This window comes from Poecile atricapillus, chromosome 28 (genome assembly GCF_030490865.1).
Source record: "Poecile atricapillus isolate bPoeAtr1 chromosome 28, bPoeAtr1.hap1, whole genome shotgun sequence".
Classification (NCBI taxonomy): domain Eukaryota; kingdom Metazoa; phylum Chordata; class Aves; order Passeriformes; family Paridae; genus Poecile; species Poecile atricapillus.
In genome coordinates this window covers 4,337,382-4,352,903 of record NC_081276.1, presented here as the reverse complement: position 1 = coordinate 4,352,903, position 15,522 = coordinate 4,337,382, and the positions used below count along the sequence as shown (strand labels likewise).

Sequence of the window (15,522 nt, the reverse complement as noted above, 5' to 3'; positions counted from 1 at the left end):
GTGAATTTATGGCTCTGTGGAGCGTTACCAGAGAGCCTCCCTGTCCAGCACTGGGGTGAGAACCCAGCTCTCCTCCACAGCACAGGGGCCTGACCTTCCCAAATTCCTGCTCTGCTCTGTGATGAGCTCACACCCTCTGTGTACCTCTGGCTGCTTCCCCCAGACTGGGACCTGCTGCTTTCCATCCACTTGCAGGAAGAGTTACAGGAATCAGATGCTGCTGAGTGTATTCCTGCAGTGTCTTTTTGAAAAACCTGAATAAAAACCTGGTCTGGCATCTAAATTTAGAAGCAAAGCAGGCAGCAGCTCTGGAGGCGATTTCTCTGAGCTAATTATCCTGTTAGATAAAGCATCTCCTGCATTGTCTAATCAGATGAAAATATCTGTGTTACAGATGGTCCCTTCCATTCATTATTCACTAAGGAGATTAAGTTTCTGAGAGAGAGGAGGAGCAGGGTGAGGGAGGGGACAGTGGAGGAAGAGATTGAGTGTGGCCCTGTGACTGTCACAGTGTGGATGTGTCCCCTTCTCCCTGAGTGACCAGCACAGACCACGTTCTGCTGGTTCAGCTGCTGCTGCCCTGGGGCAGGGATTAATCAGCTGGACTTTTCTTCTCAGTTCTTGTTTCACTCTCAAAATTATTGCAAACCACTGAGCTGAGTGGGATTTTGTGGGGGAATTTTTTTGGATTCTCTGTCAGTTGATGGGTAAAGAGCTCATTTCCTACTTCTAGGACATCATTTATTGATCACTGCCCCAGCACAGTGGGTAAGGGCTGCTTACAGGGGTCAGGCAGCTCAGTCCTTGTCAGAGGGCAGCATCCAGGAATCACTGCCTTGCTTCCAGAAGGGAAAAATAACCCATTTTCTTCCAGGTGATCATCTGATTATTTCTGTATTCCAATGTTTTTCCTGGTGAAATTTTTCCCTTGAATCTTGGCTAAACATGAGCTGGGAAAGTGGTGCCACACAAAAATAGATGTGTTTAAGCTGGGCTGTGGTTAATTTGAATTGTTAAATGGCTCTGGCTTTCAAAGTGTTCATCCTCCATGGGTGATATCAGGTTAAAACCTGGAGATTTGGTTATAAGTGCTCTTCTAACCACATAGACAGGGCAAACACACAGTGAAACTGGACCCAAGTGAGGCCTGACAGCCACTTAGGTTGGATTTCAAGACCTTTATATGAAGCTTAGCATTTCAAAATTGTTTCATGTTACGCTGGTTCTCTCTTCTCTTGCAGACTGTGGCGTTTGTGGTTCCTGGTTTTCCCAGTGTTTTTCTTTCCCTGTTAGTGTAGGAAAACTCTGTGGAGACTTTAGAAACTGGTGGTGTGGTAGATGCCATAGAGAAGCTGACTTGCAAATATTGTTATAAAATAAACACAGTTGCCTGTCATGTGGATTTTCTTTGACTTTGTCTTGGTTACTCAACCGTGGAACTGTTCACTACAAGAATAGATAAGGCTGAGACAAAATTATCTCTTAAAATCAATCTAGAGATGGTGTCCTCATATAGACATCCAGAAAAAATCTTTCCTTTTATGAGATGAGAAGAACTCTTCTTAGAACTTTTTTGATGTTGAGTCTCTGGTTTAGATTCTGACAGTACCCAGCAAGATATATCCTTGGGTTGGATCTTTGAGTTTAGCTTCCAGCTTATCCTTTGTTTTTATTACAGCAGGGATGTCAAAGATGCTTCCCCTCCCAGCAGGTGGGAGATCACAGGTAGTAATTCTGGTTTAACTCTAATTTCAGCCCAGCTGGCGGAACAGGTATTTCTGAATAACTTGAGCTCATCTTACCCACTCTGTTCAGTTTCTACTACTTAAGGCTCTTGACAAAGTTCCTGATCTCTTGACTGAGAACCCTCAATGTCCACTTCTCTCAGCCCTCTTGTGTAGCAGCAGGACATTTTGGTGGTTTTCCCCTTCCTTTCCTCGTGGAAGAGTCCCATTCCTGCTGGCACTTGTGGCTTTGTCCTTCCCAGTGGCTCACACAGGTTTGTCACCTCCTCTGTGTCCCTGAGTGGCACCAGGCCCTGGAGCTCCCTTTGGGTGTTCCCAGGCTGAACCAGCCCTGAGGGATGGAAGTTGTTCCAGTGTCTGCACTGCAGTGCTGGCACTTTAGAGTTGTCACTAATGAGAATTAGTGCTGCCATGTGAAATCCTCACTCCTTCCCATACAGAGAAATCAGTGCAGGAAAAGAAACCTCAGCAGTCGCTGCCGTTGCTTTGATGTTCCTGAGGTTCTGGCACAAACCATCATCTTCAAAGGGTGTCATCAGCATTAATTACAGAGTTGCACCTTATTTTTTCTCTCCTCCTCTTATCTTCCTCCCCAACTCTCCTCCTGCCTGACTTGTGGCACAGCAGAAGAGTGTGGCCCATGGGCTCCTCTCATTTCCAAAACATGACTGAGAAAACATCAATCTGCCAGAGCTCTGTGTTCACCTGGGACTTGATGTGGTGTCGTCAGAAAGGTGCTCCACAAGCCACTGAAGTCATAACTGTATTTATTTTCAAACAAGTTCGTTTCCAACTTGAAAGTGTTAGAAGTGCTCAGGGTTTATATTTAACACCACAAAAATCAGATTCTTGTTTGTGCAGTGCAGCAAAAGCGTTAATTAAGGGCCAGGGCTCCCAGCAGGAGCTGTTCCCAATCCATGCTCAGCTCCCTCTGCCGTGGGGAGGGATTTGCTGATCAGTTTTGCAGTGAGTGCCAGCACTTCTGGCTTCTCCATGGAGTGACCAGAGACCCTTCCCTGTCCTTCCCACGCAGGAGAGCGGCCGAGGGTGGGAGCAGGGAGGGAGAAACCTCTGGGATCTGAGGAATGAGCAGTGTCAGCTCTCCCTGCTCCACCTCTGGGCTTCCAAAAGGTTTCATTTGTCCCTGGTTGTTGTGGGTTCACAGCTGGTGCAGCCTGTTTGTCCCTCTCTGAAGGAAGCAGGAGGGAACCCTGTTAACCCCTCTGTATTTCTGTGTTCTTTGTCTTGTTTTAAGCTGGAAAGAGGTGACTTCCTCTCAGAAGAATGGAGAGAGAGGATTGCAAACACAAGGTACAGTACAGCAATTGAATGCTGCCTTCTGAGCTGGATATTTGGGAGTTTGTATAATGGAAATTGGGAGGCTGGCCAGCTTTTTATATAGAATTTCCATAGCAAATACCCAAAGTCTATCTGCCAACTCTTACACTGGCCTCTTTAGATCCTGTTTTCTGACTAGAAGAATGGCTTTGAGTGCACGTCCCATGATATTCCTTACAAGGGTGTATCCAAGATAAATTCTGATTATATGAGGAGCACAAACCTCCATTTGTTTTGCATGTCCCTATAGTTCATGTCAGGGATTCTGGCTAAAACCTCATTTTCTTGGCTATTGGGGCACACAGACTCACTTTCCCTCTAATAAAAGGGAAAAGACCCAAGTGAGTTTGTTTCAACTTAAATTGAAAGTTCATTTAAACTAATTGTCTTGAATATTTATTTATGTGGAGAGCTGTGCAGAGGGTTGGGCTCCTTTCTGTGGGAGCAGAAAAGGGAGTAAATTTGTTAAAAGCAATAAAAGTTGTCTGTATTTTTAAAGCTTTGCATTCTTTCAGCCTTATGGGTAGAAAAAACCTCTTTATTTTTATATGACCTTCTGGGCCACCCTGTTATGTGGGGGAATGGAAGGCAGTTGTCAAAGAGAGCTCTGAAAGCCTTCAGAGTTGTGGCAATTTCTGGATTGCTCCCAAAGCTCTGGTTTTGGAGCCTGGAGGAGGCGTCTGCCAGGCTGGTGACTCCTGCAGGATTCTGCCCCTCACTTTCTTCTGGAGGTGCCTTTTAATTTGTGGACAGACTTGTCCCAGCCTTGCAGCACACTTGGGTTTGGCTTTGTTGTTTGTTATTCCAAGTGCACAGTCCTCTGCTGCCCGGGCAACTTTCCTCAGAATTAATTTAAATTTTTAGAGAATTTTTTGGCTGCAGGAACTCTGGCTGCACCCAGAAGTGCTGGGAGATGTTTGGTTTGTGTGGCATGGCACTCACTGTGTGTCTTAGTGCTGCTCCACCTCGCTCTGGTGCAGGATTGGGGAATTCTGGAATGGTTTGGGTTGGAGGGGACCTTAAATTTCATCCAGTGAAAATGGGCATGGGCAGGGGCACCTTCCTGTGTGTCAGGCCCTGTTCAGTCTGGCCTTGGACGCTTGCAGGGATGGGGCTGGTGCCAGGACATAGTTCCCTGTGTATTCCAAGGGATCCCTGTGCCTGGGCTTGGCAAAACCTCCTGGAACAAGGGCTGAGCCCAAGAGGGATTTGGGGTTCCTGTGCCCTGCACGTGCACACAAAATTCTGTGCTAGAGTGAACTATAAAAACACACATCTGCAGGCTCTGGCTTTTTCCCTTCCTCTCCTGGATGTTTTCTAGTCCCATTAATATGTTTGGCTCTTTTGCAAGGCCTTTTTTTTTTTTTTTTTGGCACATGGGAGGGAGGAGGAAGAAACCCCTGCTAGCTTTACTTGCCAGGCAGGGTTTCCCAAATTTCCAAGAGCAAGGCGTAGCAAGAATAACTTTTTTTTCCCTTGGTGCATAAACATTTTTTTTTCATTCGTGGTTTTTAATAGCTTTGACTGCTGCTCTTAAACTCCATGTCCTTATGAACACGTTTCATGCGTGGAGGCACTGGGAAGGGAGTTTTCCAGCAAAGAAATCAGTTCTTCATGTGGGAACAATAGGCCAGGATGGCTTTTACACTTCACAGAATCCTGGAATATCCTGAGCTGGATCCCTCAGGGATGATCAGTGCAGCCCCTGGCCCTGCCCAGACCCCCCAAGAACCCCACCCTGAGCATCCCTGAGAGCGCTGTCCAAACGCTCCTGGAGCTCTGGCAGCCTTGGGGCCGGGCCCATTCCCTGGGGAGCCTGGGCAGTGCCAGCACCCTCGGGGGGAAGAACCTTGCCCTGAGATCCATCCCAAACCTCCCCTGACATGTTCACTCACTTCCAAAAGGTGTTGAGAACTTCTTTTGCAGCCTGGTAGTAAATGGATCCCAGGGACAATTAGACCAGGCTGAATAGACCTTAAAACTAAAGGGGTGTTTATTTTTTAATCTGTGGCATGTTCTGTTTCTTTCCCAAGCCCTTTTATCAGTTGTGGGATTCTACCTCTGTGCAGATTTCTTTGTTTCCATATGATTTTCTTTATCCAGGAGCAACCCCCTCATTGAATTTCCTAACCCCGAAAGATGCAGCTCCTCTGTTGTAGACAGGGCTGAAGTGCTTGGTTTAGGACAGGGAAAATGTGCTAAGATGTCACTGTCTTCTGGCATTATGGGGAATTTGGAGCTGGAAGAGAAACAGATTGCCCAGAGCAGCTGTGGCTGCCCCTGGATCCCTGGCAGTGTCCAAGGCCAGGCTGGACGGGGCTTGGAGCAGCCTGGGACAGCAGAAGGTGTCCCTGCCATGGCAGGGGTGGCACTGGATGAGCTTTAAGGTCCCTTGCAACCCAAACCATTTTATGATTCTAAAATACATTTTGCTATTTTGCTGTAATATTTCAAGTCCTCACCAAGAAGTAACAGCATGAAGTGCTGAGTGTTGCTCTCCGTGTGTTGGGTGGCAGGAGCTGTAGAGTTGGGGACAAGCAGGTTTGTGCATCCAGGAGTGGCTGTGGTGTGACTGGGGGTCCTTGTGGGGTGTTCCTGGCTCCCTGATCTTTAACTGGATCATTGTTTTGCAGTGTTATTTTTGTCAATAACTTTGCCTTCGGGCCTGAGGTGGATCACCAGCTGAAGGAGCGCTTTGCGAACATGAAGGAAGGTAAATCCAACTGGAAATGTTTTTCCCTTGGTTTTGTGATTCCTGTGGGAGCTGGGCTGGGAGAGGGGCTCAGTTCCAGCTGGCAAAGCCAGACCTTGGGGTTGTTTTGTGCCTTGGGGAAAAGTGTCTGCACCACGTTGGGATTTCTACTTCCCACCTTTGTGTCTGCCCAGACCTGCCTGGTTCCTTGGCTCCATCCCCTCTGCTGGGATGACTCTGGAGCAGGGTTGGGGTGGGAGGAGCTGCTGCTCTGTCCTTCCCTCTTTTGGGAGCTCATGAAACACCCACCAGCCAAGGCCAAACTTCCTGGATCCCTGGAAGTGTCCAAGGCCAGGCTGGACAGGGCTTGGAGCACCCTGGGATAGTGGAAGGTGTCCCTGCCCATGGCACAGGGTGGATGGGCTTTAAAGCCCTCCCAACCCAACCCATTCCATGATTCTTGGCTGCAGAGGCTCAGCTTTGGAAGGCAAATCTGTAATTCCATACAGAATTCACTTCCTGGGTTCTCCTGTTCAGAGCTGTCACATTTAGTGCTGGGTGTTGACTCCTGACTAACGAAATGCTGGAGTCCCCATCCCTGGAAATGCTCTGAACCTCTGGGGATGTGGCACTTGGGGACAGGGTTTAGTGGTGAGTGTGGTGTTGGTGCTGGTTGATGGTTGGACTTGATGATCTTAAAGGTCTTTTCCAACTTTAATGCATCCACAATTCCATAAAAACCGGGACATTGTCACTGGACACTCCTGAGAAGCCAAACTGCAGACTGGGGACTCCCACTGACCCCATCATGGCCTCTCCATTGCCCTGGGTGTCTTTCTCTTTGCTCTTAACCACTGGGCTAAGTAACAATTGTACTTGGCTGTGGCAGAAACTACAGAAATAACAAATTCTGAAAAGAAAAATGTGTGGTGTGAACAAAGCAGCTGTGGCTTCCCATGGCACAGCTTTATGCTGAAATAAATAATGTGACTTTTGGGCTCTGCTGCAAACCATAAAACCCCCAAGCTTAAGCTGTTTTCTTTAATTTAACTGGATTATTTTTTAGTTTTCAAACTTGTTTAATGATGGCTTGAGAGCAGTGGGAAGGTGGGGATGGTTCAAGAACCCTTTACAAAGAGGAAACCTGATTTCTTTTCCCAGAGTGTGCTTCAGGCTCTGCTGAATGACCCCAAATACCCATGAAATGAACATTAGTGGCCTCTAAATAAAAGGGCTTTGGGGGCTTGTGTATAAAAGATCCCAAGCAGGAAGAAGATAATTGAAATTTCTTTAGATTGCCACTGAGAATTAACATGCTCTTTTTTTTCCACGTGTTTCAAATCTGTCAATTTAGAGCAATCCATGAGGTGTCACCTGGCAGAAATCATAGATTCGCTTTCTTGGGGCTGTCAGAAGGAGAATTAAGGGATTTATTTCTTTTTTAATGCTGTACAAGGAGCAGTTTTATAGGCCTGCTCTTTAGGGCTCTGTACTGGGTTATATTTAATAAGTAGTTACTTCTTGAATGAATAATGGAGCTGACTGTGCTCTCTTTTTTTTTCCCTTCTTTTTCCAGGTGGGAGAATTGTGTCCTCAAAACCTTTTGCACCTCTAAATTTTAGAATTAACAGTCGAAACTTGAGTGGTATGATTGCCCTTTTTATTGTTCATTACAGTTGTGGGAATTCATTATCTGAAAGTGTCTGGGGGATGTTACTGCTTTTTAGAGTTGTTTAAGTAGAAAATGCTGTTGGATTATTAGGGCACATCAAGTTACAGGTACTTAAAATCAATCTAAAAATCCCCACCTAAGAGAGGAGCAGACACTTTTTATGAGGTTTGTGCTGCTGGTTTGGGGGTTTTTCTTGTGTCCCTGGCTGGGCAACTTTAGAGCTGAAGAGAAATCAGGAGTTTGAGGGTGTGATTCATTTCTTCAGCCACAAAGAGCTGCTGTGACTCACAGGGGAGTTCCTTACACCCTAAATCCAGGCAGGTAAATCCCATCAGTCAGGATTTGTAAGGCTTAGAGGTTATAGAGTCAGGCTGGGAGAGCTGGGGGTGCTCACCTGGAGAAGAGAAGGCTCCAGGGAGAGCTCAGAGCCCCTTGCAGGGCCTAAAGGGGCTCCAGGAGAGCTGGAGAGGGACTGGGGACAAGGCCTGGAGGGACAGGACACAGGGAATGGCTCCCAGTGCCAGAGGGCAGGGCTGGATGGGATATTGGGAAGGAATTGTTGGCTGGGAGGGTGGGCAGGCCCTGGCACAGGGTGCCCAGAGCAGCTGTGGCTGCCCCTGGATCCCTGGCAGTGCCCAAGGCCAGGCTGGACGGGGCTTGGAGCAGCCTGGGATGGTGGAAGGTGTTCCTGCCATGGCAGGGGTGGCACTGGAGGAGCTTTGAGGTCCCTCCCAACCCAAACCATTCCAGGATTCTGTGAAATGTTCAACTTTGAACATCTCCTGTGTTGTGCATTGAGCAAACAAACCTCTCCCAGACACACCCAGGACAAACCAGGGTCTGGTTATTGCCAACACAGAGTCGTGTTCTCCTCCTCCTCTGAGTGCACCAGACCTGATGTTTGGCAGCCTTGTCCTTTGCAAGGCATGAGGCACAGTTTAAGGAGGTGTGGGGACATTCCATGCTGTTGCTGATGCTTTTGACCTTTTCCAGACTTTTATTTTTGAAACTGGAGTGTCTGTGCTGAAGTTGGACTGAGATTCTTTGTGGGTCCCTTCCAGTTCAGGTTATTTTATGAAACTTCTCAACCAAAGGAGCAGTCCAAGCTGGGCTTTACATGTATTTACTGTGTCCAGTGCTAAATTTTCCCTAAATCAAACCCCCCTCATTCCCTTCCTGTGCAGACGTGGGGAGGAACTCACTGAGTTCCAAATCTCAAGCTGTGCTGTCTAATTTTGGCCTAAACTGCTTTTAAAGAATAGTAATTTTTGGACTGTCACGAAGTAAATTGTGCATTTGGGAGTTATTTTTAAGCTGGAATTGTTGTGGGTGTCCCACACATCAGGCACCCAAACCTGCACTTTTCTTCCCTGTTTGAAATTCTGTTCTGGGGCCTCTGGTGGTTTGGAACCTTATTGACCCTTGTGTGCTGGACTGCCAATTCTTTGGAGATATGGACTTGAAAATAGAAGGGGAAAATGGTGCAGTGCTGCTCCTGGAGTTCCTCAAGCCTTGGGAGAGTTGGGATTGGGATCAGGTTGCTAATGAGGCAAAGAGAGCCTGAGTGGAGCTTGGGCATTCTTGCAGAGCCCACCAGAGCTTGAGGAAATCCAAGAGTGCACTTGGAGAGGTTTCAATTAGACCTGCCCACAAAAATACAGGGCTTTGGCCCCTCAAGGCTTTTCTTTGCTGGATTCTTCCCATTTCCTTCTCTCTCTGCTGCATTTGGGAGACTGAGGCCAGCATGTGCTGCTCTTTCAACTCAGATCAGCCCTGACTGCCACTTGAGCCAGATCTTTACCCTGTTCCAGCTCTCACCCCAGCATGGATTCATTGGGAATATTTTCTAGAATGCTGAAGTTTCAGATCTCAGCTGTTATTTAATGCTGAATGGAAATGATGATGTTCAAATTATATTGACATGATTAATTGGGGTTTGGATGGGTGAGAGGCTTAGCAAAAGGAGAGCCAGCAGCTTCCACCAGTGGGAAACTTCCAGGGATTCAGATAAAAGGCCCTGAAAAAAAAATACCTTTGCATGCTACAAACAGGGAGAATTGTGTGAATAAATTTTAGGGCTTAATCTCTTTCTGAGACCTTATTATGTCTGGGAAATAAATCAAATGAGCTTGTGTGGGATGTGCTGGGCCTGGAGCTTGTTCTGGTGGCCTGTTCCAAGTGACACTTCCCGGGAAATGCCATCCCCAGCCATGGCCAATATCCTGCACATGGAACAGGGAATGTCACTGCTCTGCTGCCTTTGTGCTGCCCCACAAGGCTTTTCATAATACTTTTATGCATCAAAGCTTTTTTTGGTGCCTGAGCATGACTTGAGTCACATCTTACCTGTCTATCAAATACTCTGATCTTGAGTATGAACACTTAAATAATTTATACAAAACACTGGAAAAGATCAGGTTTAAGAAGAAGGCACCAGTTCCCTCAATACCACTTTTGTGTCCTTAGTAGTTCCATCTGTAGGAAGACGTGGAAATGTGGAAAGAGTTGGGACAAATGAAAACAAGTATTAAAATGTGGTTAAAATAGTGGTTGAGGTTGCTGAATCCCAAACCTTGCTTTTGGCCTCTTCTGGATCATTTGTGTTTAATTAGAAATGTGCCATAGTTTCTCCTGCAGCCCTTCTCAGTGTTTGTGGGAATGTTTAAGGCACATCCCATAGCTATTAACTCTGGAAAACAAAACAAATATAGACAAGAAAGCAAACCCAAAACATGTTTGTGCCCAGTCCAAATATGGGGCAGCTGCAGCTGACAGGGGCTGGGTTGGTGACGTTTTGGGACAGTTTAATTCAATCCTGTCACACACACATGTGTTGTTCCTTGGAAGAGTTGTGTGGGACACAGTTGTGTTGGCCAGAGCTGGGTAACTCACTCTGGGGTGGCTGGCTCAGAGGTACATGTCCCACATGTTTGTTTCCTGTGGGGTGCACGTAGCAAGAGAGAAGAAATTCCCTTCAAACCCCCAGCAGTGTTTTCCTGTGGGATCTGCAAACCACATTTCTCTGTGTTGGTGCCTGGCTGGTCTCAGCTGAGCTTTCCCCTAACCTGGCTCTCCTCCCACAGATATTGGCACTATCATGAGGGTTGTGGAGCTGTCACCACTGAAGGGCTCCGTGTCCTGGACGGGGAAGCCAGTCTCCTACTACCTGCACACGATTGACAGAACCATAGTGAGTACCAGGGGTGCAGGGCAGCATTTCCCACCTCTACATCCTTCTCCTCTCCTTGTGTCCCTTGGTGGATTTACACACCTGAGTGTGCAAACCCACTCTGGCTGCTCCAGGGTTCCACACACCCTGGGGTTAAGGGCACTGCTGATTTACTGAAGCTGCAGAGATTCAATGATAAAATTCCTTCTGCAGCTCCTAAGAACTGGGGTCTCCTGCTGTTATTTCCTCACAGAGAAAAGACTCAGTGGGGCTTTGATTCCTCTGTGGTGCACAGACCATTTCATTCAGTCATATTCAACCAGGAAATCTCAATGTTAGTAAAATTCTCAGCTGCTGTAGAAGCAGCCCAAGCTCCAGAACAATGGTGATGCATTCACTGTTTTTTTAAAGAAAATTAAACAAAAAACCCAAAAACCAACCAACAACAATAAAATACTCAAACAACAGCCCTCCCCCCCAAAAAAAACCACCAACCCCCCACAAAAAAGCCCCCAAGCCCTCCATAAAAGCCAACAAACCCTATGAAAATAAAAGCATTTGTGGACAAATCATTTTTCCTGCCCCAAGGTTTTTGCAGTGGGATAGTAAGGCTGTTTTCCTTACTCTGCTGTAGTCTAACAAAGCTTTTGTTCAGGAATGTGCCAGAGTGCAGATAAATGGTGGAGTACGAGGGTGCAGCAGCTTCAGTGAAAATAATTTCATTAAAAATCAACCTCTGCTGAGGGAAGATATGTGACACAAAGCTTTAAAACAAGGCCAGGCAGTGGTGGGGATGATAAAACCTTGTAGAGGTTGGATTCTGCCCTGTTACACAACAGACTGGGTGGCTGAAAAGAATGAATGTAAATGGCTTCTTGATGTAGCTTATCAGAAGCAAAGCAGTCAGAATTTCTGCAGTTCTGCACTTGTTTTAAGCTAATATGGTATTATTCTGTGTTCATCTGTCATGGCTTTGAGGATGACTCTCTTTTCTTTCTATTTTCAGCTTGAAAACTATTTTTCTAGTCTCAAAAATCCAAAACTCAGGGTAAGTTTCAATCATTTTCTGTAGAAAACTCAAAGTAAGGGAGCAGCCACCGTGAGGAATTTAATCACAGGTGGACAGAATTGATAGGAAATCAAATTTTCTTGGTAGGCAAAGAACATGGAGCTAATTGAAGGGAAGTCTCAGATGCCATCAAGCACTAATTCAATCATGTCCAAGGGATTTCTAATAGAGAATTAATGGGGCAGCCCCAAGGTGCTTTTACCTTGCACTGGTGGTCTGTAATGAGCTATTTCTTCATTAAAGAACTGGAATTAAAGAAGGGAATGATGGTTTGAATCTGTCCCCGTGCTCAGCTCCTGAAATGAAGCTGAGCAATGCCCTGAAATGTTCCTTTTGGGACGTGCCATTGGAGGCACAGAGTGAGTTGTCATTTGCTGCAGTCTGGGAAAATTCACGTGGAATTAAAATACCAGAGAATTTTTGGGACTGTGAAGGGCTGTGTTAATTTGAAATAATCAGTGGATTCCCAGGAAGAGAATTAAGAGAGGCCACTTAATTTAAAACTTCAGGTGAATGTTCATCCTCAGGCTGACTGTAAGAACAGACTCATGGGGGCTCTGAAAGGGAATTATTTCTGATTGCTCCACTCAAATTTGGGACAAAGAAAGACTTCTTAGAGAAAAATAAAAAAAGGTCAGGATACTTCTGACCTTCCCTGCTTTTCACACTTAAACCTGCCACTGGTTTGGTTGATAATGTGCTTAAATCAAAGGAGTGTTGGAATTGCCAGAAGTCTTATGCAGATTAAACCTCACCTGGAAGGTGCAGGAAAGGCTTTGACTGAGCTCTTGGAAATTTCCTGTCTGAAAGAAGTTTCTTTTCCTGAGAGGAAAAGAGATTTTCTCTGAACAAGGAAATTTCTTGTCAGCCTGGGAGAAAATCAACCTGAAAAGTTGCTGCTTTTGTTTTTTATTAGTCACCTCAATAAACTTGGCTGGAGTTAAATGAGATGATGATTAATGGCTTTGCCACTTCCAGTGGTGGAAGATTTTAAAAGATTTAATTCCCTCTGGAGGTGCAAAAGGACTTGTTCTCACCTGAATGTGGCCTGAGCCAAGGGGAAGTTTGTTCCCTTTTCTTTTGGAAAACTAAGCTGGGAAACAAGGTGATCTGTATTAAAAAGTGATAAATACATGAGCAAATGGTGAAATCTCCCATCCCTCCTCCCCAGGAGGAACAAGAGGCAGCTAGACGTCGTCAACAAAGAGAAAACAAAAGTAACACAACGACTCCAACGAAGATCCAAGAAAACAAGGTGAACATCCTGCACTTCTGTGCTCTGAATGTGTTTCCTGTGGCTGTGCATGAGCTCATGCTCTGAGTCAGGAGAAGCCTGGCTCTGTGGGAAGGCTGCTGGGTTTTTACTCTGAGCACACAAACTGCTCTAGCTGTTGCTGTGCCCAAAAATATGATGGAGTGAGTTAATAAAAGCTGCACTTGGGAGTTGCACCACTAATTCTGGAAAAAAAAAAAAGTGTTGTAAGATGAATAGTTGGTTGTCCACCCTCGCTTGCATCCAGCAGGAGTTTGCAGAGCTGTCCCTGAGTCACAGCCCACAGAATGGAGTTCAGAGTGCTGAGTCTCTTCTGCAAAGACTCATTTCCTTTCTTGGGTAATGCTGTGAGGAACGCAGCGCCTGTTCATGCCCAAAAATATAAAATAGTGATTGTACTTTGAGTTTTGAGTGAAATTCACTTGAAGAATGTAGTCAGGGAAGGATGAATAATCAGCTTTTGTTAGACAGCAGATACAGATTTAACAGATTCACAGAACAGTTTTGCTGGAAGGACGTTAAAGCTCCTCCAGTTCCACCCCAGCCATGGCAGGGACACCTTCCACCATCCCAGGCTGCTCCAAGCCCCATCCAGCCTGGCCTTGGGCACTGCCAGGGATCCAGGGGCAGCCACAGCTGCTCTGGGCACCCTGTGCCAGGGCCTGCCCACCCTCCCAGCCAACAATTCCTTCCCAATATCCCACCTAATCCTGCCTGAAGTTCTCCTCCCTCAGCATTTTCTATTCTTTAATGGATAAGTCCAGAAGAGAATGAGCACAACCCCTTGGGAACAACTCTTATCCCAAGCAAGTCCACTTCCCTGGCAAGTTACTGAACTACAATGCTTCAGTTTCCTTTCAGAAAGTTAAACACCGTTATTTATTTTGCTGAAAAGGAATGCTGCATATGGGGGTAGAAATGACCAAAGTTTTTCAAAATCTCTCAGGATTCTGGTGCTGAAGAAGAAAAAGCTGCAGCAAATTCTGTAAAAAAGCCATCTCCCTCCAAGGCCCGGAAGAAAAAGCTGAGTAAGAAAGGCAGGAAAATGGCAGGGAGGAAACGAGGCCGCCCCAAGAAAATGAACACAGCAAGTACTGAACGCAAGACCAAGAAGAACCAAACTGCACTAGAACTTCTGCATGCTCAGACTGTCTCCCAGACATCTTCATCCTCTCCTCAGGGTGAGTGCAGGGGTGCTGGAAGAGCCTGGATAAATCTCTGACGCTCTGGATGTGCTCCTTATTGCCAGGTTGGGTTTGGTTGTGTGGCATAACTTCCCTGTTGTCACCAGAGCAAAGCTGTGATGATGGTGATGGGATTGATGGTGATGTGGGTGGGATTAATGTTTTGATGGTGATGGATGTGTTAATGGTGATGGCATGAATGTATTGATGGGATAGGGGTGGGATTAATGGTGATTGATGGTGATGAATGTATTGATAGGGCTGGGGGTGGGATCTGTCTGTGGGTACTGAGCCAGGAGCTGGGGCTGAGCTGCCTTCTCTCAGCTGCTGCTCTTAGGATGGATCACAGACACCCCTTACCCTTCCTAACAGTTTGGAGCAGTCTGTGGATGTGTTTGGAGCTGTGTGTTGATGGACTAAGCTGCTGGATCTCATTACAAATCCCGAATTTTCAGTGGTGAAGCTCCTGTCCTTGTCCCAAACACTGAGTGCTGACCTGGGGCTGTGTTTGTGTCTCTCCAGATGCCTACAAGTCACCTCATAGCCCATATTACCAACTACCTCCTAAAGTGCAACGGCATTCGTCCAACCAGCTCCTGGTGGCACCCACCCCCCCTGCACTACAGAAGCTGCTAGGTAAGGCTGCCCTTGGCCTGCCCACCTCCCCTTTGGGGTTTTGCATGGGGCAGGAGGGGGATTATCTCTTCCCCACTTTCCCCTGCCTGCCCCACATCCTTTGGCATCACCACAAGGTCCCCCCATCCCGCTGAAGTTGGTGTTTCACTCTGCCTTTGTTCCCTGATGTTGTTTCAGCTCTCCTTTGGCACAACAGGCTGCAAGCCTGGATTTAGCAGAAATAGTCAGAAATGGCTTTATTTGAAATAAAACCATTCTCTTAATCCTGAGGAACACCACTCCATTTCCTCTGCTGAGCTCAGAGCCAATAAACGAGGTTCTGTCTGAGAGTCTGAGGTCACAAAGGTGTGGTTGGAAAATGCACTTCATGTGCAAGAAGTGATTTAAGGGAAAACCTGGAGGGGATTTTTTAATCTTGTGCTGTCTGTCCCCTCCCAGCTGTTTCTGGCTTTTGGCACTGGGCATGAGCCAGTCCAGGATGCTCTGAGAATCTGACAGAATGGTCCTGTCTGTGTGGGGACCGAGGGCATCAGTGATGTCCTTAACTTGTGCTCTCCTGCTGTTGTGTCAGTTGCAGCTGATCCCTTGTTGAAGAGAAGGAGAGAGAAAAAGAGTAATTGAAAGAGATACTTTGTGGCAAAAGAGTGATTTTTAAGGAATGTTTTGAGGCAGGGTGGATGGGGTCAATGACCTTTGTCTGGGCTGAGCCTTGTGCAGGTTTCTGCTCACCACGTAAATGTCTGT

At 46.5% G+C, this 15,522-nt stretch overlaps 1 protein-coding gene across 8 annotated transcripts in view; it reads left to right on the top strand.

Annotated features, from left to right (window-relative positions):
- DOT1L (DOT1 like histone lysine methyltransferase) overlaps positions 1-15,522 on the top strand; it is a 75,458-nt gene that overhangs the window by 33,315 nt on the left and 26,621 nt on the right. For all 8 annotated transcript variants that reach the window (XR_009279713.1, XR_009279712.1, XM_058858639.1 and 5 more), the window contains exons 8-15: positions 3,001-3,056; positions 5,717-5,796; positions 7,352-7,420; positions 10,531-10,637; positions 11,623-11,664; positions 12,857-12,940; positions 13,905-14,139; positions 14,665-14,778. Coding sequence is in view for 6 of the 8 variants with exons in the window: in XM_058858639.1 (XP_058714622.1) it covers positions 3,001-3,056; positions 5,717-5,796; positions 7,352-7,420; positions 10,531-10,637; positions 11,623-11,664; positions 12,857-12,940; positions 13,905-14,139; positions 14,665-14,778 (787 nt within the window). In the remaining 2 variants the exon portion in view is untranslated. The remainder of the gene's footprint in view (positions 1-3,000; positions 3,057-5,716; positions 5,797-7,351; positions 7,421-10,530; positions 10,638-11,622; positions 11,665-12,856; positions 12,941-13,904; positions 14,140-14,664; positions 14,779-15,522) is intronic.